A 22,060-nucleotide genomic window follows, 5' to 3' on the forward strand; every position below is an offset into this window, starting at 1 on the left:
CTGCCTGAATGCCATTTATATTAGATATCTGTTAAATTAGTCAAACATAAAGACACATGCAAACAAGTCTCTGTTTTAATATTCCTAACAATGGCATAACCAGTGGCATAATCATTTAGCAAACAGAGGTAATTATTGTTTACTTGGGACCTGTTTGGTAAAGTGAGCTAATTTGCTGCATGTGTGGTTTTGCTGACAGTGAATCAAACAGCAGGACTTGCAGAATGGAAACATCTTATTTCTCTGTCTTTTAATGCAATAAGTCTAACAGATGGCATTTTCATGCCTCTCTCTCCTCCAGAGAACATGTACAGTCATGAGCGTATGATAAAACGGTGTAATGTGATAGCAGATTAGAACATATTGATCCAACAAATTTGATTACAGCAAGGAACCGTAAAAATGTATCTGCCAAAAATAATTACAGCTTATTCAAAATACTATCATTGACACAGATTCCAAAATTAAATGTATAAATTAGTGAGTAGATGGTTTCAAATCATCTTTACAAGACATGTAGACTTGCAGCTGTCAAGTGATACATTATGTACACTCTAATTAATATAAATGATTTTGAGATAAAAAAGTAAGAAGCATTGGACTAATCAAATAAGTATAATTTAAAATAATGAATACTGTTTATATGAATTATATAAAAAAGAAAGAAAATTGGGGAAAGACCGACCTCACTAACTTTACTGAAACATTTAATTGAAGTCAAAGTCAATTAAAGATCTGATTGTTAAGTAGGCTACTTTCTCCCACACAATGTAGGCGCATGTAGATGACAACTAGCCACTTTATTTTTAATTAATTTTAGCAAATAGAAAATTATAACTTTGACAATGCATATCTGAAATAAACTTAAGTACTGTACATATATTATTATCAAAACCCTGCAAAAATCCAGCTCACATCTGAGTAATCATGAAGGCATAGGTTGTTTTGGGACTTTGCATAACTCACAGTTGTGGCAGGTGGCCCCCGTGTATCCTGTTCCAGAACAGTCACAGTAAAACTGGTCCCATGACTGGATGCATTGACCACCGTGTTCGCACAGAATGGGCAAACACCTGTTGGGATACACATATTCAAATGCAGTTATATTATTATATGTAGCTTATCCTGCTTGTTTGTGTTACAGACATGAACAAATACCTAAAAATCACACAGATTATTTCGGAGAGGCGCTATTATTGTTCTCTTTTCTGAGTATAAGGGGTTTAAGATAATTATCTCCAGACAAATGCAGAAAAAAACTGAAACTATGCTTAGAGATTATGAGTCCAAATTACACGTTTGATTGCTATATATTGCAAGACATAGATAGTGATTCACAAAAAAACGAAGTTAGAAAACTGTGTGAACATAAGCAAATCAACTGGGAAAGCTGACCTGTCTTGTATGTTGCAAACATCAAAGCTAATCTGGCTATAGTTGCTCAGGCTTTCCTGCTGAATCTGAAGTACATCGACTGGATGGTTGTTGATGACCAGGAGACGAAGGCAGCCCTGATATCCTCTGTTGGGGGTTTCACAGTTGAAATCGCTCTGGAATAAAGGGCAGCCTAAAATAATGGAAAATCCCAATTTACTGTCTTTTAAATCAAGAACAACATCCACAACTAATACCAAGTTGCACAAAGAAAAATCTCTGTTCTGAGAAATTCATGCAAAGCAGCTTATAAAATCTCAGCAGGACTACATTGTCCCCAAAGTAAGCAAAATGAGAGATTTAGAGGTCTTAGTTAAGACATTGGATGTTAGAGTCAAAGATTTCAATAACAGCTTTAAAGAAAATGCATTTATCCTCTACAGTAATTGAATGTGGTTAGAGCTGCCTGAATGAACTAAACAGAAAAAAAAAAAAAAAAAAACTGAGGAAAAGAGCAGGGGATTTGGGAATAACAGCTATGCATGTGAAATACATGGACCCTGAGAATGCACACTGCTTGTCAAGCTTATATTTTATTCAGGAATATGATGAACGTTCGGCTGATGGAGGTTAGAGTTAATAAGGTAGAAGAAAATTGTATCTTGCATTTAGGAAAATGTTTTGGGTAATAACCACTTTTTGCCTGCAGTTCAGTAGTTCAGAACTGAGCGTTGTAGATGACAGATCAAAATAAGTAACCATTCCTGCATTTTAATATAGCCAGAAATTCTTTCCCAGAATCAGGATAAACTAGTTATTTCAGTTTTTAATGCTATACCTCCGATGAAGATGGTTGTTCTTTGCATGTTCTGAATAAACCCACTGATTTCCATAGTGACGGGCTTCTGGTTGTTGACTGTTAAAGACACCTTGTGACCCTTGACCTCGATGGCTATGGAATGCCACTGACCATCACTCAAATTCTCACCTAAAAAAAAAACGAACAAAAAAAAAAAACAGTAGAAGCATAACAAGGATCGAAAGCTGGGGTGAATAAATCATTTAAGTATGTGCATCTACAATTATTCACTTAATCTAAAAAAATGTATTCACAAGTTAGCTATCACTCCTATGAAATAAGTTATATACCCCCCTCCTCGAATTCTGTATTTTTCCTTCTTCCTTCTTCTAAATTCCATTTTTCTGTTTTAAATTAGTAGCTAAATTCAACTTCTTTTTCCCATTATTTTTTTTCTTTTCTGGACCCTAAATTATTGGTTAAATTAAATGTTAATAATCAAAAAGCATGTCTAATTAACTGAATTCATAAAAACAATAACATTTTACAGAATAATAGGGCCCTATGAAATGCTTTCTCTCTCTCTCTCTTAGAAAATCTGTTGAGTATCTAAATTATTTTGGTAATAAAATAAAGGCAAAAAAAAAAACTTAAAACATTAAATAATTTGTTAATAAAAACAACAACATGCTGCAAAACAGAGGTTTACTGTTACCAAGTATTTTTAAAATAGAATTTTAATAATAATAATAATAATAATAATAATAAAGTTTTCATGTGTATCTAGAAATGATGAAATCCTCCTGAAGTGTCTTTGAGAACATCTCTGGAGAAGTTCATGTGTTTATTTCCTCACGAGAGACAAATGTGTTTGAGTTTGTGTAGCGGATTCCACAATTCTGTCTATGTTTTCCACATCATGGGAATCACAGAAATTTTTATACATCTTACCGCTGAACACCTGTGCTGAGTTTTGTGTCCCTCCAGAGAGTGAGAGGAGTAGTCTAGCCTGGCTGAGCTGCAGAAGCAGGTTAATGGGGTCCGGATCAAGAGACAGTGGGACTGAGAACAGCAGCCCTTGCTGATTCCATGTGCGGAACTGCAGTCGTACAGAGAGACTCTCCATACTGTAATCTGCAGGGAGCATCAGGAAGCTGCCAGTGGTACTGAGGAACGTCACAGCAACCGAGGAAGACTCCGAGCATGAGAATGTCACGTTGCCCTTTGCAAGGAAGAAGGAAGGAAGAATATAATAAAAGAAAGCATGAATATGTGGAGAGGAGAATTAAACCCAAGGATAATAAAAAAAAAAACTAATTGTAGTGTAAGAAAGGTAAAAGGGAGGTTGAACTAATTTTTATGTTGAGCATGGGCACTTGGTGCACAGTAGATGAATTACTGAAGCAATGGATGTGTACAGGTAGACAGGTTAAAAACTCACAAAAAAGTCATTTTTCTTTTACCTTAGCAAACAGTTGAACACTCAACAGATCAGCATTTTTCAAACAGGGCCTGCAGACCCTTGGGGTCTGTCTCAAATAGTCTGAAGTTTTGCAGAATAACTGATGAACAAAAATCTAATTGCAAACAATATAGAGTGCAGCTCTTCTTCCAGAGGCCCTGTTTTTTTTTTAAAGATTTTAAAATCAAATTTAAGACTTTTTAAGACCTGCACATATATAACAATATTGAATGTTCATTCAGAACAAACCCAATCAATCTTAAAACAAATAATGAAAGTGAAAGTGACGTGACATTCAGCCAAGTATGGTGACCTATACTCAGAATTTGTGCTCTGCATTTAACCCATCCGAAGTGCACACACACAGAGCAGTGAACACACACACACACTGTGAACACACACCCGGAGCAGTGGGCAGTCATTTATGCTGCGGCGCCCAGGGAGCAGTTGGGGGTTCGATGCCTTGCTCAAGGGCACCTAAGTCGTGGTATTGAAGGTGGAGAGAGAACTATACTGTTTTTTTGTATTAATATATCAATACATGTGAAATAAAGGTTGTATTTTGCTCAAATAACAATAAAGTGTTTAAAACAAGTTTATTATTAACAGATTGTGAATATTGCATGTGATAAGTAATCGTGTTAGTCTTTATGCATTTTTTATAATACAGAATAAAATATCACCTTTTGAAATTGAATAATTACACTAGGCTGTATATTGATTCCTGTTTTCCTCGAAATTGTATTACCTCTCAAATGATAATTAAGACATTTGGTTTACCATTTAAGATATAGATATATATATATATATATATATATATATATATATATATATATATATATATATATATATAATTGCGATCTTAAAGTTGGTCAAAATTAATTTAAGAGTTTCAGAACCCAAAGGAAAATAGATTTTTTTTAAATAAAAAAAATCAAGTCTGAGAAACAGCAGGACTGTTATATAGTGGACATGAAAATAAGAGAACAACCTATAATTTTCAAAATTTCAAGGTCAATGCTTACGGTGTGTTCACACCAAATGCGAAATCACTCTAGATTACTCGCGGGATGTTATTCACATCACTTATGCTATGTTTTTATTCACACAAGTGAGGCGAAAAACATCCTGTGAGTATAACCATGGTGAGGATAAATATGATTGCTGCTCTATATCTGTTGTGGAAGTCCAAAAATGCCGGAAAGCAAACTCAGACATGTCTGGGTTCACAGCACCATACAGAGTCACACACTCAGTGAAATTGTATCATAAAATTTTGGGGTGCTGCAAACAGCTACAATGCGCTCCTCCATATTCTGATTCAAACAGATGTGCCTGTAACTGTAAAGTAAATTTTTTTGGGATCTGATGGGAAACATCAGTTCAGCATCAAACTGAGGAAAGACTGAAGCCCAAGTGCGTAAATAAGTCAGTGAAAGATGGAGGAGGAAGTGTCATGGTTTGAGGATGTTTTCTGCAGCAGGAGTTGAGCCTCTTATATAGCACATGGCAGGGTGAATGCAAATGTTCATCAGAACCTCCTTCAGCAACATGCAGTTCTTTCCCTGAGAGCAACTCTCAATCAGCATACAATTTATAATGCAAGACAATGCCCCTGTCACACTGCAAAACGGGTAAAGCAGTTCCTTGAAGCTAAGGACATTAAAATAATGAAATGGCCAGTCCAGAGTTCTGATCTAAACCGACTGAAAATTTAATTCCACAAAGTCATGGCTAAGAAACAAACCATGGCAGAGAGTGGAAGAAATGTGGACCAAGATCATATTAGCGCAGTGTGAGAAACTAGTGATATCCTGAAGCCGCAGATGTGCTGAAGTCATTCTAAGCAAAGACCTTTACACATCCTACTAATTCCTGACAGCTGTAACCCTCCAGAATTTTAGTTGTAATCTTCTTTCATGCTACAGTTGTTACAGTTCTCTAATTGTGATCTCTGTGTAACACAATAATGTTTTTTTTTTTTTTTTTATGCCGTGGATATTTTTGTCAAACATGTTAGTAGAACAGTGGTATACTTACAGAGTGATGAAGATCAGCAATGTTTCAGAAAAAAAATCTAGTATTTATAAATTGTTCTCTAGTTTTGAACTCATCTGAATACCTCTCAACAATTTAATGTTGAAACATTTGATTGTGTATACGAATGCAGTGGTCCTGTGTATAATTTAACTATATTGTTTTGAGGACCTTTGAGAAGTTGAAGTTCTCAAATCATTTCGAAAGTAAGTAAAGGTCTTTGCTTAGAATGACGTCAGCACATCTGCGGCAGCAGGATATCACTAGTTTTCTACATGAAGAATATTGCATAAAGTTGCTACAGTGTTAATCTACCTTTTCTGCCTTTTAATCACAATTAATAACCATAACTATAATATCCTGCAGCTCTAAATGATACTTTACTGCAACAGCAGTAAACTTGTATAAATAATAAATGACAATAGCACTGCATGAACATTTTTTAGTCAGTGATGTGTGGAGCACCTTAATCTGTATGGACTTCACCATGTATTCTAGTGCAAAAAACTAGTAAGATCTTTATTTTAAAATGCCTCTGATAGGAGGGAGGAAAAAACAAAATCAAGATCACTATGTGACACTGCTCTTCTTTTCCTGTGTATTAGACCAGCCAGAGAGAGCGAGAGAGAAATGGACAAAATGAGAGAATTCACAGCATGTTAATTAAGGAAAGAGAGTTATTTTATGGTGCGATACACACAACTACAGAAAAACACAGAGCTACTGTAATTTGCCAAGTGACACTGTTGTAAATTGCTTTAGATATAAAGGCTAATTTTTGGAAAATAAAGTTATTTAAATGACACAATACAAAAAATGTCAACAAAGCTCCACTTTTGTGGCCTCCCATTACTTAGTGAGGTTTTTGTGGTCTCCAATAGTGAGGTTTCAACTCACAACCTTTACAGAGAATGAGATTTGATGGCCTTCAAACTCATTGTTGCCTTTTGATTCTCACAACGGATGGGCATGTTGAAAAGAGATATTTACAGTTACAAAGCAGATGTAAAAGTTCATGCTTACCACTGTATAGATCTGCGGCTTCCGTCTTTTCGCCATGTCTATAACATTGACGCCGTTGTAGTTGAGGTTTTCTATGCAGCCATGGAAATTTTCATGGAGAAACGTCCCAGGCTTACCAGGCAAAGGTATTCCTCCAAAACTGAGCTTGAATAAGGACACACAAACACAGAAACACACACAAACACACAAAACGACCACATATCCCAGAGATCAGTAAAGATACTGTTTTCATGGCAAAGAATAGTTTTGAGGGCTACTTTGTGGTCGATAAGTTGACTGCTGTATTTCCAGAGTGTATATTTAGTTGGGCTTTGATAGTGGTGAAAGTGCACTCTTGCTTGTTATTTTCAGTCCTGCACCTTGATAATAATGGTACAAAGTATCAAATAGGCACTCACAATCTCCATGAGAAAATTATATACCCTGCTGCCCTTGTCAAGATTGGAAGCTCTTTATAAAAAAACAAGGAAAGAAAAATAGAGAGAGGGGAAGTGGTAAATATTTCAGCTGTTTGTAACGAGGTTAATCTATAATAAATGGTATCAATTTTCATTCAGTGTGGAACCCATTAATCATTTATGCGTGAATGAGTAAAAAAGACAAAAACAGGGGATGTGCACGCTCATGTTTGAAATAATTACTTATACACACAAAAGAATAAACAGGGGGATGGACTATAGGGTGGAGGTTTAAGAAATGAAGAACTGAAGGTGAAAAGGACAGAAAAATGCGTAACCAAAAATAAACGTGGAAGAAAATGAGAAAAACAATGATAGTGATCCAAGTATCTAGACTACTAAATTGATTTTTTTAAAGAAACAACACTGCTTTATACACATATGTTATTTAAATTTTCTGTTTCAAATGAATGCTGTTCTACTGAACTTTCCATTAATCACAGCATATATGTGCTTATATGAGCTATATATGTGCTTTAGGAAGTTATAATATGAAGATATATTGTTAGCATAATGTTAGCTCTAAACTGGAGGATGATACAAGTTTGTTAAAATGGTAGGAGTGAGGAAATTTGAGCTGAAAGTCCTGGGTTAAGTTGAGCCAGTGGCTCATTCCTTTTTATGATTATAAAGTATTATTTTACTTCAACATAATCAGTGGCACAAACCCTCTACCTAGGTTCAATTTCCCCATCGCATGGGGCAAATTGAGCCAAGAGACAAACTGAGAGCAGTTTCTTTTAGATCCAAAGTGATCTTATTCCTAAGGATGCACCACATCCTGAAATTTATGTGCTGTTTAAACACTCTGTAAGTAAAAACTGGTGCAACTCTCCCAACTATAAGTAAGTTTCTTGAGCAGCAAATCAGCATATTAGAATTATACACTGAACACTGGAGTAATGATGTTGAAAATTCAGCTTTACCATGACAGGAATACATTATTTTTCATTTTAAGTTGTAATGTTTTTGCACAATATCACTGTTTTTTCGAGCATAAGTGATGTTTTTTTTTTTTAAACATGAAATCAAATCTTAACAACATCAAACTTTTAAATGGTACTGTGTTTCAAAGGGTCTGTTTGTTTGGTTGTGCTGAAATTCCTGGAATCACTGACTCACTTTGTTCTCCATGGAACTTCATTTCAGGCTTTCATAAGTTTGCAGTGACAGTGATTGAATAAAAGGTTTTGAAACATGGTTTCAGATAACAAGGGAGCAGCATATCTTTTTGCATGTCACAGTAATAGATCTTATTCTTTTCTTCTTATTCTTTGTTCTGTTATGAAAAGAAGTTATTTTTAAATCTTTAGTTGTGTCAGTGTCTGTTATGTATTAGGGAAAACGTCTCTGTTACGCATGGTAACCCTCGTTCCCTGAAGGAGGGAACGGAAACATCGAGAGTGACCCACTGAATGGGAACGTCTCGGTTATGTATGGTAACCCTCATTATTACATCTATAAATTACAGAATGAAAATAATTATTTTCAGATTTACAATAATCTAAATTAAGATCTCACCTCATAATCTATCTCCAGTGTGTCCTCTTGTCCCGGACTGCGGAAGTGTTGTGTGTGTCCATCCACTGTGAAGTTGACATGTTTGTTAAAGCGCTCGATTTGAACAGAGTGCCAGTGGTGGTCGTCCAGCAGACTTCCTAGCATGACAGAAGATGAACGACCGGTAGACTGAGGCTTGGCATCATCTGTACAGGGACAGCAAAAGAGATAATAGGAACCAAGACTTTGGAACTTAAAGCAAAAAATTCAGCCAGGCATCTAAACTCGCTATGCCTCAGGTACTTTTCTTTAATCTCTAATTTCACTTTCTGGTCCATCAAGACTTTTGAGCATGAGTGTGAATAAAATAATAGAAGCTATATCTGAAATGTGTCCCACCCCTCTCTTTTTCTCACCTAAATTGAGATGTAAAATGAGTCTTCCTCTATGAAGCTCCAGAGTGAGGAAATCTCCTCTCTGTCCCTCTCCATGAACCAGAACCCCTTCTGCCTGATGGCTCCTGAATCTCAGGGAAATCACGTCTTTCACTGTGCTGGTGGACTTCTGATTGAACCGGTAGAGTAAGGCACTGCGGCCGTCGAAGTCAGCCACGTCTGACTCTGAGGAGGACAGCAAGAGGAGATCAAAGAGAATGTGAGAAGACCCTTCGCTCTCTGCACTTTCTTTGACCTCCCAAGATATGTGCACTCTGATACTTCCTGTTGTTTTGAAAATGAAGCTGTACTGAATGTTTGAATGCAGCTCACTTCTTCAGCTATTAAAAATGGTATAAAACATCTTAATAGGAACTGATGGACAATGAAATTTCATTTTTTACATGCTTCTTAATAGAATGCGTGCCAGGTTTTACTTGCATTGTCGGAAGGATAGTAGATCACCTTAAAACACATAGGATTGGGCTAAATAAACATACTGCATATTGTCTTAATGGAAATCTAAACATGCAGAATGTTTTGCGTGGTTGTGAGGGTTAGGGGTATGGGATAGAAAAAGTTCAGTAAAAAAAGCAGTAACATTTGATGGAGAATATCAGTTCATGTAAGGTATCACTCACTGTATGTGCATCCATAGACCTCTAGTCGTAGACCCATTCCTCCTTTGGGACTTCCCTCAAGGGGCAAAAGACGCATATATCGAGTTCTGATGGAGTGAGGGAGTTTGTGTTGGACCACTGTGTCTGTGTCACTGTTTCCTATAAATGTCTGTAAATATATGCACAGGCACACAGAAACACACTTATATAGTGATAATGGTCAGGTAGTACTAAATAGATACTGTTAATACTGAAATAATACTTTTTTAGTTAGACTACCATTAAAAAGTTTGGGGTTGCTAAGTTGTTTTTGAAAGCTACCATTACTACAGTCTTCAGCTTCACATGATCCTTCAGAAATCATTTTAATATGATGTCCTGCTCAGGAAATCCTGCACTGCTTCATATTTCTATGGAAACAGTGATGCATTTCTTGAAATAGAATTCTTTCTTAACATTATACATGTATTTACTGTCACTTTTGATCACTTTAATGCATTCTTGACAAATAATTGTATGAATTAATTTCTCAAAAATATCTTGACCCCAAGCTTTTGAATGGTAGGGTTCCAAAATTGGCATGCATAAAATACATTTCCATTATGCCAAAAAATGTGTTTACCAAAATTCTTATAAAACAGTAGAGTAAAACAAATGTGTTTTCAACATGACTCAGTGATAGTTTATTAAAGGCTCTTGAACAAAAGAGCTGCCATGCTAACCAGGCCCTGCAGACACCATTTAGCATACAATGCTTTGTACGATGCAAACATTATATTAGCACAAATGATCCACTCTGAGTTTGGTTATTTGCTCTCCAGTGATGATAAAATAAGAATAAATGATTTTTCTTATGAGTTCTGACCTTCTCAGTATTTCATCTGTGTGCTGATTCATCTCTTCTGGGGTGTTTTGTTTTGTCATTTTTATTAAAGGATCCTCGAAAACAAATCACTCCCCGAGCTTTTAAGGGGGGAAGTTGCCAAATGAGTTTTGGAAGATAGCGACCAGTCTGTTTGTCTTTCAAAGAGCTAATGCATGCCGACAGCATACAAACCGGAATAAACTCATTTCCTTCATCTTGTATGCATCATTTAAATTAATAAAGGATCAAGGGTGTGATGAAACAATGGGAAAATATCAGAAAACCTATCTCTTTTTTTTTCTGAAGGAGAGAGTGACTGGAATTTTTGGTCAATGCCAAGTGAAGACCTTGCCCACAGACTGTGAGCATGAATATACCTCTGACTAAGTGTTGACAAGATTACAGCATGTCTAAGACGTGGTGTAAATGAGCAGAATATCATTAAATATCATGTGAACTGACCTATTCAATGATCTACTTATTAAAATACACAAATAAAAATAAATGGCATAATTGTGCCAGAAAAGTGAAAAGAAAAAACACACACACATTAGGGGTACGTCATTTTCTGTATGGGTCTTTCTGTTCAGTATGCATGTGAACATTTCTTCTTAATGCCTAATTAGAAGCTAGTACAAAGTGACTGGTTTTAATCTTTGTGGACTGTTGTCTTTGAGGCTCTTGAACTTGATATTAATAATTCATTTAGTGAGAAAACAGCTGTGGAAAAACAAGTCACAAAGAAAATGGAGAGGAAATTGAAAATAAGCAAGGATGATGAAATTATTTTTATAATGTAAAAGAACAACCATTCTCTGAATTATTACAGCGAGCAATCAGAACAAAATGAACGTTTTTAGTAATCACTAAAAAGAGGGAATTATTAGAATTCTGGTTAGTTTCTTTAAACCTTACACTGATTTTCTGCAATGATGATTATTCTTCAAAGAAAAGGTTTTAAAATTTCACCTTTCATAGAATCTCAGCAATCTCTGAAAAGTTAGTCTAATACTCCCTTACTAACTTTTATGCAATTTCAGATGCTGGAAGATTGAATGACCTACATACAGTATATGTTTAATATGGATGGCCTTCAGATATTAACTTCTTTCGTATCATCTCATTTGTGTTAAAAAATTTACACAGGAGACTAAACATGAAAAAACAGTGCACAAACACAAAAATGCTATCCATAATTCAACAATGCTCTATGTATGTTTTATTCAGAGAAGAAGGGAATATACACTGCTTTTTGAACTTCCCCCAACATTGCAGTGGACGATGACAGGAAATCTTAATTTGCAAGTCATTCACCTAATCAAACTCAAGGATGAAGGGCTAGTTGTTTAATCCTTGCACTGAACAATAGGCTTAGTTTTCTGTGTTCATTTAGTGTAGATAAAGACAGAGGAAGAAAGAGAGAGAAGAAGACAGGTACAATAGCTTTTCAAAGATGTTCATTAGTGAGACACACAAAGTAGTGGTCTATGCAGCACTCTGTAAATATCACTTATTGAAAATTAAATGAAATTCTTAAGCCCTGAATTAAGCTATTAACAATAAAGATGGTATATAAGAACTATATATAATTTTACATTTTGATCTCAGTCTATCATTAATCTTGAAAACTGCAAAATATAGGCCAACTACACATCCCAGGTCTTCTGGACATATCAGCATCTCCCAAAACGGTTTATATTCATCTGAAAATACAAGGTATGCAAAAAATCTACCAACCTAACAGTCTCCATTTAATATTAAGTTCAACTTAAAAATGGCAAGATATTGTTAACATGTACATTTTATATGGGTTTAACTAAATTGTTGTCTAGCAACTTCCTTGCTTTTTATTTGCCAACATGATGGTATTTAAATGGCCCGAGCTAAAGTGAGGGGAAGCTAATCAATATAGCATAACACTATGAAGCTCTTTCAGTCCAATATAGAGCCAATACACAGACGGCAAGTGTTGATTTTTTTAATCATTATTATTTTGCTTTTTAAAAGTACAGCTCACATTTTGTGTCAATTCTAAAGTTCAAGAGGGAGGTCAATTAACTTTGAGCTATCGACCCCTTTTTGAAAGCAGAAGTTCACATTGGTTTTATGCATGTTCCTGGTCAAGTCATACTTCTTCATTCAGCACTTGAACACTATATATACACATATAGTCCTTTGAATATAAAAATTGAGTTAGAAACATGTTGCAGCCAAAGCCCTTTCAGTGAAAAATTCTTCACAACAGTAAGACAATCTGATTAAGCCTTTAGCAGCTTTAGCTCAAAATAATCAGAATTTTCTGTGGTCACCTCCGGGTCTGTGGAAATACAAAGACATGTTGGACCACACCTAAAGAGTAGCCAAAAAAATGTGGAGCCAGACAGAGACACATCAGCATTCAAGAATGGCGTGGAGAAAATATCTTTAAACACGTTTCTGAACTGATTGAACGTTTTAGAGTGGTTTAATAGAATCTGTCACAACATGATGAATCCTCTTTGCCACATTAGCTGCTGTTAGGGGCTAGCGCTAAACCTCCTCCTAGTCATTGCCAATGATTTTAAATGGACACCAAAATCGTATTATGTGGGATAGAAAATGGGTGGTTTACAAAGCAAGGCATCAAAGCTCTTAATGGAAAAAAAGAAAAATTATTATAAGCTTTGGAGATCAGCGTTAAAGTACAAAACACTACCCAGCTGCTCTGACCTTTTCATGCTCCTGAAAATTAAATTTGCAGTCAAACCTCAAATGCTTGTTTTAATTGTGAAAAAACTAAATCACAACTTGAAAATATCAATAAATACATTGATATTTTAATACCACCACCACCACCAGGGATTAAATTATGGATTTAGATAATACAGACATTTCTTTCTTTCCAAACCACTTCACTCATATTTATTCGCTGAGAAAATGTGCATTAAGTAAAATATTACTTACATGTTACTTAGAAGTTCATCCTGGATGTCAGGTATTGCTATTACAGGAAACTGATGGCCGAGCTTTATCGTACAAGATAAGGGACTTTCATATATTGTCACACCATTTTGGAACAGTGAAAATTTGTAGGTTAATCTGCTTTACCAGTTCAGACACATGGAAGAGATAAGAGAGAGTTCTGAAATGAAATATATTGATTTCGTGTGAATGTGTACACGTTAAGGTTTGTGCAAGTTGGAGGCTTTACACCTGGTGGATCACTTGAACATGAACCAGTGGTGGATAGAAGCAGAGGAAATCGATTTCAGAGATGTCGCAATAAGCCCAAACTAAAGAAAAGACAACTAGAGTCAATGGGGGGCACTTCAGTAATCCAAACAATAACTGAGATCCTTCTGTCCATCTTGAGACCTGGATTTGCCACCGTCAGGTCTGAGGGATCTGACAACACAAACTCCAAAACCTGACCATTAAAAGAATTCAAGAGTGTTAAATTATAAAAATCTTTGGAGTTTTAGCAATTCTCAGTTGTAATTTTCTATTCATTTAACATTTTCAAAATAACAGGTTTTGCATTTTATACAAAATGACAACAAGTTGACCTCTGTATTCCTCTTGGGGGGAAATAGAGCATTTCTTCTAATAATGAATTAGCAAATCTTTTTCATTTGATGAATTTCTAAATAATGCACAACCCCAAGGAGCAGGAGCCATCAACTGGTCATAAATCAAAACACAATCATTCAGAAAGAAATAAATCACATCTTTTATGACTCGCTGCTTTAACTTTCTCCACTATTTTATTATTTTTTTTATTATTAGCCTGCAATTTAGTCCAAATACCTCCAATATTAACCATTAAGACCATAGTTATAATTATTTCTGGTGAAACCATTTTCTGGTATAATACAATCAGTTAAATATATGTCTGAGGTGCAACACATATACTACATGACATAAAACTTTCATAAAGTGTGTGAGATCCTGGTAAGGTAAGGTTTGTCTGTGAGTGTGTGTGAATCTTAACTTGAATAACAGACCTGCTATAGAATCCCTGCAAAATATGTACTATTTCTTTTGTACATATAATTTATTGTTTAATAATTTCAGAAATATCATATTTAGTCAAACACATGTGTTTATCATTGAAATTTTTGTTTAACAAATGAATGTTCAGTATACATTCACTAACTTTTTATCTCAATCTGAGTGAAGATGAGTTTGAGCTTGTAGCTTCAAGCTTTTCCAAAGAAGCGTCATTAAAACTGGACTCCTTCACTGCTGCTTTGTTTTTTCACATCAGCTTTGATTTTTAGAGAGTCTGCTTAATATAAAGATCTACTTGTATAACTCCAGCAGTGGGTAACCCAATGCAAACATTGTACTGCTATTCTTTATTAAAAAGTCAATTCATTATGAACATTTGATCTCTGTAGCTCAAATAAGCTCACAGCTGCACTTTTTTAAAAAAAATTGATCTAAAATATAGATTTGAAGTCATTCAAATCTATATATAAAAATCTAAAAAATGTTCTTGTTTTCATACAGGAAGACTGCATGTTCTTGCTACTTTTGGAGATGTATCTATTTTTATTGAATATCTCTTAGATTACCCATTTATAGTATTATCTGTAATTAAAGTTGCTGTCTGCTGGAATTAATCTTCCTTTGTCTTGTTCCTTTTATCTTGTTGGTCCTCCGCAGCTAACAATCATATCGCAGTATATTTGTCCTAGATAACTAGCATATTTCTGTATTATTTTCACTTTGGATAAGTGTTAACAAACTAAAAAAAAGAAAAAAAGAAAAACAACATTAATAAAATATATCTGATATAATTATGATAAGTTCCTCATTGTTTGCATCTTGATCATCTACAACAGCGGCACATCTTTTACAGGAATGCACAATTTTGGTCCTAGAGGTCCCAACTTGCACTCTGAATTGGGCATTCATCATTACAACATCAATACCACAAGTGGGATACATAACATGGAGTTCCATTACTATTGTATTACAACTGGACTGTGTGTGTGTGTGTGTGTCTGAATATGTATGTGTGTGTGTGAATTATGTGAAAAAACAAAAGCTTTCACGTTGTGTTCCCAAATATGTGTCAACCTCACAGCACATACAAAGACTGAAAAGTGTGCATTCACTCTAAACAGAGCCAGTCTGAGATACTGAAAACCACATCATCGGGAATAATGGGAAAGACCATATTATTTTGCTTATATTGATTATCAGAATTTCTGAAATGTTTCAAAGCCCCTTACAACGTCACAACTCTTGTATCATATATTCTGAGTTTCCCGCTCAGAAATATGACTCATACAGTCAATCACTGTTTGGAACTCATAATTACAATATTTCTAAGTCTACTCGAAGGGCACATAATCTCCATCACTAATCGAACAAACCTGTCTGCAATCTTTAAATAATCCATTGACCCTAGGACTGAAATTGCCCATACATTTTTGTCCACTGTTTTTGCACACACAAAATAGAAAAAAGAAGAGAAATCAAAGAATGTTAAACCAAAATGCACACATTTGGTAGCATTTTTGAGACAAAGGGCTGCAGTTGTATCTGAAGCTGTTCATATCAGCCTGCAAACATATGTAGTGATGCCTTGCCAGAAGGAAAACAACCAAACTAGGTCTGCATGCACAGGGACAATGAGGCAGTAAATTGTGCTCCACAATATTGGACTGGAACATATCAGGTATTGCCTCTGCACTGGACTGAAACGTATTATCTTGTGTGCCCCAACATACAGTGCGTCAGCCAGAGTGGTGTTTACTTCTCCTGGATGCTGCTGTGCACAGGATATGGCCATCAAACAGTCACTTCAGTCTCTCTTGCCTGAACATGTCCATTAGAGCAGGGAGAAGCTGGAGTGTAATATCTTGGCCGTTGTCTCATGTGTGTGCACTTTAAGATTGAGGAGGATACGGAATATAGATATGGAGTGGATGTAGCTTCCTGTATTGTCATGCTGCTTCATGTCATGCCTCATTACACTGACACTACAGCGGTGGCAAAGGTATCAGCAGTGTGTTCTAAAACACACATCCATGTCCTTGAAGGTTTTCCACATTCGGTCATAAAGAACATACACAATGGGTCTCCTTCCCAAACTGTATGTATTTTCACTCGAAAATTTCATGCTGAAGTAATGATTCAGAAATAAGTAGTATATACTGATCTGTTTTCTAAATTTAGAACAGAAACTGGAGCCACATGTGTGCAAGACTCCCAATTGCCTTGGAAACATGGATTTGTTATTTAAATATACTATAAATTTAAACAACTGAATTACTCTACAGTAAGTCAATCTAGTTTCTGAGTAACAAAAGGCATGTGGAATTATAGCTTGGTTTAGAAGAGAATACATAAAAATTGTGTTTATTGTGCTTTAATTGCTTTTTAAAGTAACGTACAGGAAAAGTACACTGTCGTTCAAATATTTGGTGTTGGCAAGATTTTATTTGATGCACACTTTCTGAGTAAAAGTATTAGCTTCTTCTAAAAACTTTTACTGATGGGTATGCACTTCTTCACTCAGAATAAACCAGATTAACATTAATCACACACACCTGTTTTGTCAGAAATCTTTTTTTGTACACATAAACAAGTAATAAAATTATTAGTGAATGAAACTCACTGTCTCCTGTTATTTGCTTGGATAATGGTTCTCAATTTCTTTCTTCTCTCTTTCTTCTCTCATGCATACAGGAGCGCAAATGTCAAGGTGCAGATATAAATTAAAGCAAAGAAAAGGTGCGAAAAGTACTGTACAGACATTGAAAAAAAGGGGGAGACAGAGGGAGGTTGTGGTTGATGGTGGCTAATGTAGGATTTAATTGTCAAAGCGCACCCCTTTCATGCTGTGGTGAGAGTAAACTGCTTTGTGCCAGCAGGAGTAAAAACCTCAGCTGTACTCCAGGCCAGAAATCTCCTACACAGATGGTGGGAAAGAGAGAAGGGGTTATCTGTTCCACAAAAACTCCATGATTAAAAAAAAAAAAAAAAACCTGGATGGAAAAAGAAAAGTTCAGCAGCTCTTCTGAAAGGCTGACTGAATCATGACAAATTTGTCTCTCTGCAGAATCACCGCTGTATTTTCCTGTTCTCTTCCACCATTAGCCTCAACCCTACAGCGCCTACAGAGATTAGGGTTGTCAAAAACTACAGAATTCGGTAGCAGTCGACCCAGAAATTTTAGAAATATGACGATACCAGAATATAATCATATCTGTTGAGTGCATGAACACAATGGCCAATCAGAGGTGTGTAACAATCCACTCAACAGTGCAAAAAATGCTGGTATTGTCCCATTTTTAAAGTTTCAATACTGAAGTCGGTAATTTTGACTATTTTTTCTCTCTTTCTCTCTCTCTCTCTCTCTCTCTCTCTCTGCATTTGATACTCCTTGTCTATTAGATCCATACATACACACAAAACTACTGACATATTACCAATCCAAAAACATTAACACAAATGCACAGCCAGAATGGTTTCATTAATATAAAAAGTACCAGAATCACACCATTCAGATTTAAACTAACTCATATGTTTACCGTAATTAATGGCTAGTAGTTGGTGGGCAGTAGTTATGAGAAGACCATTATCTAATGGGTAGCGTGTTTTGGTTCAGGCAAAGTGTTTGACTGTATTCTGGTGTTAAACAGATGGCATTGGATTCTGTCTGTCTGGCTGTCCGACTCACTGGTATCTGCTCCAGCTGGCATGGCAACTTATATTGGCACAGACTGGCACCTCTGTGAGATGGCTTTCTCCTCTGAATGGGTAAACAAGCAAAATTCAAGTTCCTGCTGCCAGTGTATGCCCAACAGCTCAGCTTCTCCTTTCGCTTGTGTCCTTTTGGCCACACCAAAGCTCACACCATCTCTGTTGGTGACAGACTTTTATATTTCAAGATTAAAAGAAACCTGCTGGTTAGACTGGAGGCTGCATGGAGTTTTTTATTTATTTTATATATTTATATGTAGAATTTCGGCCAACCAACTCTCTTATTTATCTTAGAAATCACATACAGTATCACTCTTACATGTTTCTACAGGGGTTTCTTGCCGCACAATAGGATTTCCTCCTGCTCAAATTACTATGAAGTCATCCCAGTGGGCAATAATCATCTTATGAATTAATAATCTAAAATAATTAAGCAAATTAGCAAGATGTCCTTCAGGATAATTAATGCTCAGGTCACTGTGTCACCAGTATTGTCACAGACTCTGGATGCTTAAGAATCCATTTATAATTAATACTCCCTCCCATTAGTTTATTAGGATTTGGTGTTTTTTTTACACAATTTTAAACAGGAAAGACCTTACAAAGCAACCTTAGAATAAACAGGAAGACAATACTGATTGTGTCCATTTTAGTCAGAACGATAATCAAATCTACTCAAAATAATACAATGGAATGGTGTCCAAGACAGAGATCAGGTCCATTTACATTTCTGTGTTGAAGAGAGGAAAATCCCTTCACAGAAACCAAGCCACTAGAGAACTGCAGGATTAATTATCATAGTCTAATGAATCATTTGTATGTGCCGCATGCACTGACAGGTCTTAAGTGACCCGAAGTGTGTTTTATTGATCCCAGACAGGGAGAATAATTTATCAACATATTCCAAACAAAATTCCGTCACCGAATGCAGCTCATCAGAATGAATTGTGCCTCATTGCATTTTGTATCAATGCCACATGCACCATTCAGATCCTTGTAATTTTAATTAAAGTATCGGCTGGAATATTTGACCATTGCAGGTGAACCATGAACTGCTTAGTATATTTAAATACTATAATTATAAATACTATAATGGCATATAAATAATACTAAATTAACATATTGGATAGTACACTTTCTGTAGCTTTGTATAGAAAGCATATACTAAATATGGTCTCCAACATTTCGTTGTTTCCTCGTAACCTGTGACATTTCTATGCAAACATAAAAAAGGACCTAATTCAGTCTCCGGAGTGACTCTTGATGCCCTGAAGGTTGGCACGAAGTGTGCTAAAACTGTTTTCAGTTCTTATATATAAAGTGAAAACAATGATAGTATTCTCTGTAGTTCCATTTGGACATTTTGAGTTATTACAGGGCCTGTTTATGTGTGTGTCTGAGGTTTTATTTGCCAGTCTCTTCCATTTAGTTATGGTTTTTATTTCTCACTTGTGCAAATTTTCCTACAATTTGTGTCCCGTAATTCAAAAAATGTGTAATTATGTCTTGGCAACCACTCAAAATGCATATGTTCCAGAAATTAGCTAGACTCACCCAAATCACATCCTCTTGTCTATATGATCTCCATGTTCGTCCAGAATCACTGTACTGTAGCTGGTACCGAGGCACCCAGTCAGAGCTGCCCCACCGACCCTGGGTAGCAATGGATGTGACCTTCAACCTGTCCCGTAGATCTACCTGTAGCCAAGGTTGTTGGTCGTCTGCATTCGGAGACCATCCCCCACCACCTATGGGGACAGATGAAGAGCCAGTGCCTTATAAAAATACAGATGGATGACACAGAACTGGGGCGTAATTCTCCCTACAATTCAAGCACTCACTAAGATTTTATACTCTTGTTCATCATGCTGACAGGACTGAAGCTTAGTGGTCAGAGGAAAAAGGAGAATTAAATTTGTTCTAGCAGTTTTGTGGCTCAGCATCTCTCTTTTTGATATCACCAATCCATTCCTAGAGGACAGCAGACAGACCTCAGTGCAGTATAATATTACAGCGTTAAAAAAGGCAATTTGGAAATTACACAGCACATTTCTACACTTGTATGTCTTATTGTATTTTTCCCAGCATATCTTGTCAGAACAGAGTGAAAATACAATCAATGCTCACACGCGCAAAAACAGAATTCTTGAAAATATTTGTTCAACCACACAGACCTAGTGAGTACCCATGCACCTCATTTTCTTTTTAGTTCAGCAAACAGTACCTGCAGGAAGGATTATGCTGGCAGACAAGACAATCTATAAATCGAGCAAGGGGTACTTTAAAGGAGCTGTGTTTGATTTCTGCAAGTGGCATGATAGCAAAGAAATGACATGTACCTTGGAACAACGATAAAGAACACTGCCTACGTTTTTCAAATGAATACATTTTTTTGCTTTCTTAAATAATTTCTGGGGCAAATGCAGCACATCTTGCACAATATATATTGGGTATATATTGTCTACAATAACTTCATAATTCAGTGTTTCTGCTACATTCATTCTGCTTTGGTGGGCCGCCACACCAAAAATCTTCCCCGGCATGCCTGCAGATTCTTAATGACATCATAGTGACAACTACATTTATAATCGAGGAATTAGAGCAGGATTTGAATTTTGGTGCGGGAATATGGGTATTGCACGTAATTCTACTCAGTCCTGTAGGTTCTGCGCTTATAACGAGATGACAGATGACGGACTGTATTGTTTGCACACCGTAACAATATAAAAACTTCACAATCATGGGAAGGAGAAGGCAGGAACCAGCAGACATTTAAATAAAACTTGATAGAATAAACACAAAGTGGTCCTCTCTCATCCTTCACTGTTGTCGCTTTTCTTTTCTATCCTTCCGATCTCCTCCGTGCGACACGAGACGGGTGAGTGGAGCAGGTGTCGTTCATTTCCAAATCACTCCACCGGCCTCGCTCCGTTCCCACGGCTCTCGGCCCCGCCCCTCTCATCACACACACGTTTTTAAGTCTTGACAATTTAAACATTCAAACAACTTTAAGCTGTTCAAGTGCAAACAGAGTGAAAGAGAACTCAATACAGTACTCGCCCTCTTTCTTATAGACTGTGTGCACAAATAAAGCCACCTTTGTGTAAATATGCTATTTCAAAAATCTAATGAAAGCTCTTTAATTATTGCTTTAATGATGTGCGAACCTATTTTAGTACCATTAAAATTTCACCGAAATTCGAGATATTCAGGACCATTTCCCCCAATGTGTTTTGTCTTGTGTTATATCAAATAATATAGTTAAGCAATAATCACATGATCAATATCATTGTGAACTGTGAAATGTCATAATATATAATAGTTTATTAAACTACATAATAAAATCAGCAAGTTTTGAGTTACAATTTAGAACATGTTTTGGCAAACTGAAATTTCCTAATGAAATCACAGGGTCTCTGAGCAACACATAGTGGTTCTTCATTAATAAATAAATCTTTATCAAGATCAGAGGGCTATTAATTATTGTTATCTAAATTATGACAGTTTCTGATGGGAAAAAACATACTAACAATATAGCCACCTCAGAAAAAATTATAAAACAATTCTTAAAATGTATTTAATTTATTTAAAAAATAATAATAACAACAACATCATCATAACATTACATATGCAACTGTACAAGCAGTGTTAATGCATGTCAGCCAACTCTGAACTGCAAAGTTAATACAGATTTAATTTTACTCTAACGGTGTCTTATTATTCTAATTTAATTTATTCTAATTTAATTTAGCATGCAACTAAATAAGATTATAAAGTTAAGATAAAAAGG

At 35.8% G+C, this 22,060-nt stretch overlaps 1 protein-coding gene across 2 annotated transcripts in view; it reads right to left on the reverse strand.

The window, feature by feature from the left end:
• LOC113070158 (contactin-associated protein-like 5) overlaps nucleotides 1–19,956 on the reverse strand; it is a 32,753-nt gene extending 12,797 nt beyond the window's left edge. Inside the window, exons 1-9 of one of the 2 annotated variants that reach the window (XR_003279863.1) lie at nucleotides 19,825–19,956; nucleotides 9,729–9,876; nucleotides 9,070–9,273; nucleotides 8,675–8,859; nucleotides 6,696–6,839; nucleotides 3,125–3,395; nucleotides 2,213–2,362; nucleotides 1,396–1,567; nucleotides 967–1,073 (exon numbers count right to left, since the gene is read on the reverse strand). Coding sequence is in view for 1 of the 2 variants with exons in the window: in XM_026243366.1 (XP_026099151.1) it covers nucleotides 967–1,073; nucleotides 1,396–1,567; nucleotides 2,213–2,362; nucleotides 3,125–3,395; nucleotides 6,696–6,834; nucleotides 8,675–8,679 (844 nt within the window). In the remaining variant the exon portion in view is untranslated. Of the gene's footprint in view, nucleotides 1–966; nucleotides 1,074–1,395; nucleotides 1,568–2,212; nucleotides 2,363–3,124; nucleotides 3,396–6,695; nucleotides 6,840–8,674; nucleotides 8,860–9,069; nucleotides 9,274–9,728; nucleotides 9,877–19,824 lie in introns of those variants that run through there. The other variant, XM_026243366.1, reaches the window with a different exon arrangement.
• Between the last annotated feature and the right edge of the window lie 2,104 nt (nucleotides 19,957–22,060).

Source organism: Carassius auratus, unplaced genomic scaffold (assembly GCF_003368295.1).
Source record: "Carassius auratus strain Wakin unplaced genomic scaffold, ASM336829v1 scaf_tig00003134, whole genome shotgun sequence".
Classification (NCBI taxonomy): domain Eukaryota; kingdom Metazoa; phylum Chordata; class Actinopteri; order Cypriniformes; family Cyprinidae; genus Carassius; species Carassius auratus.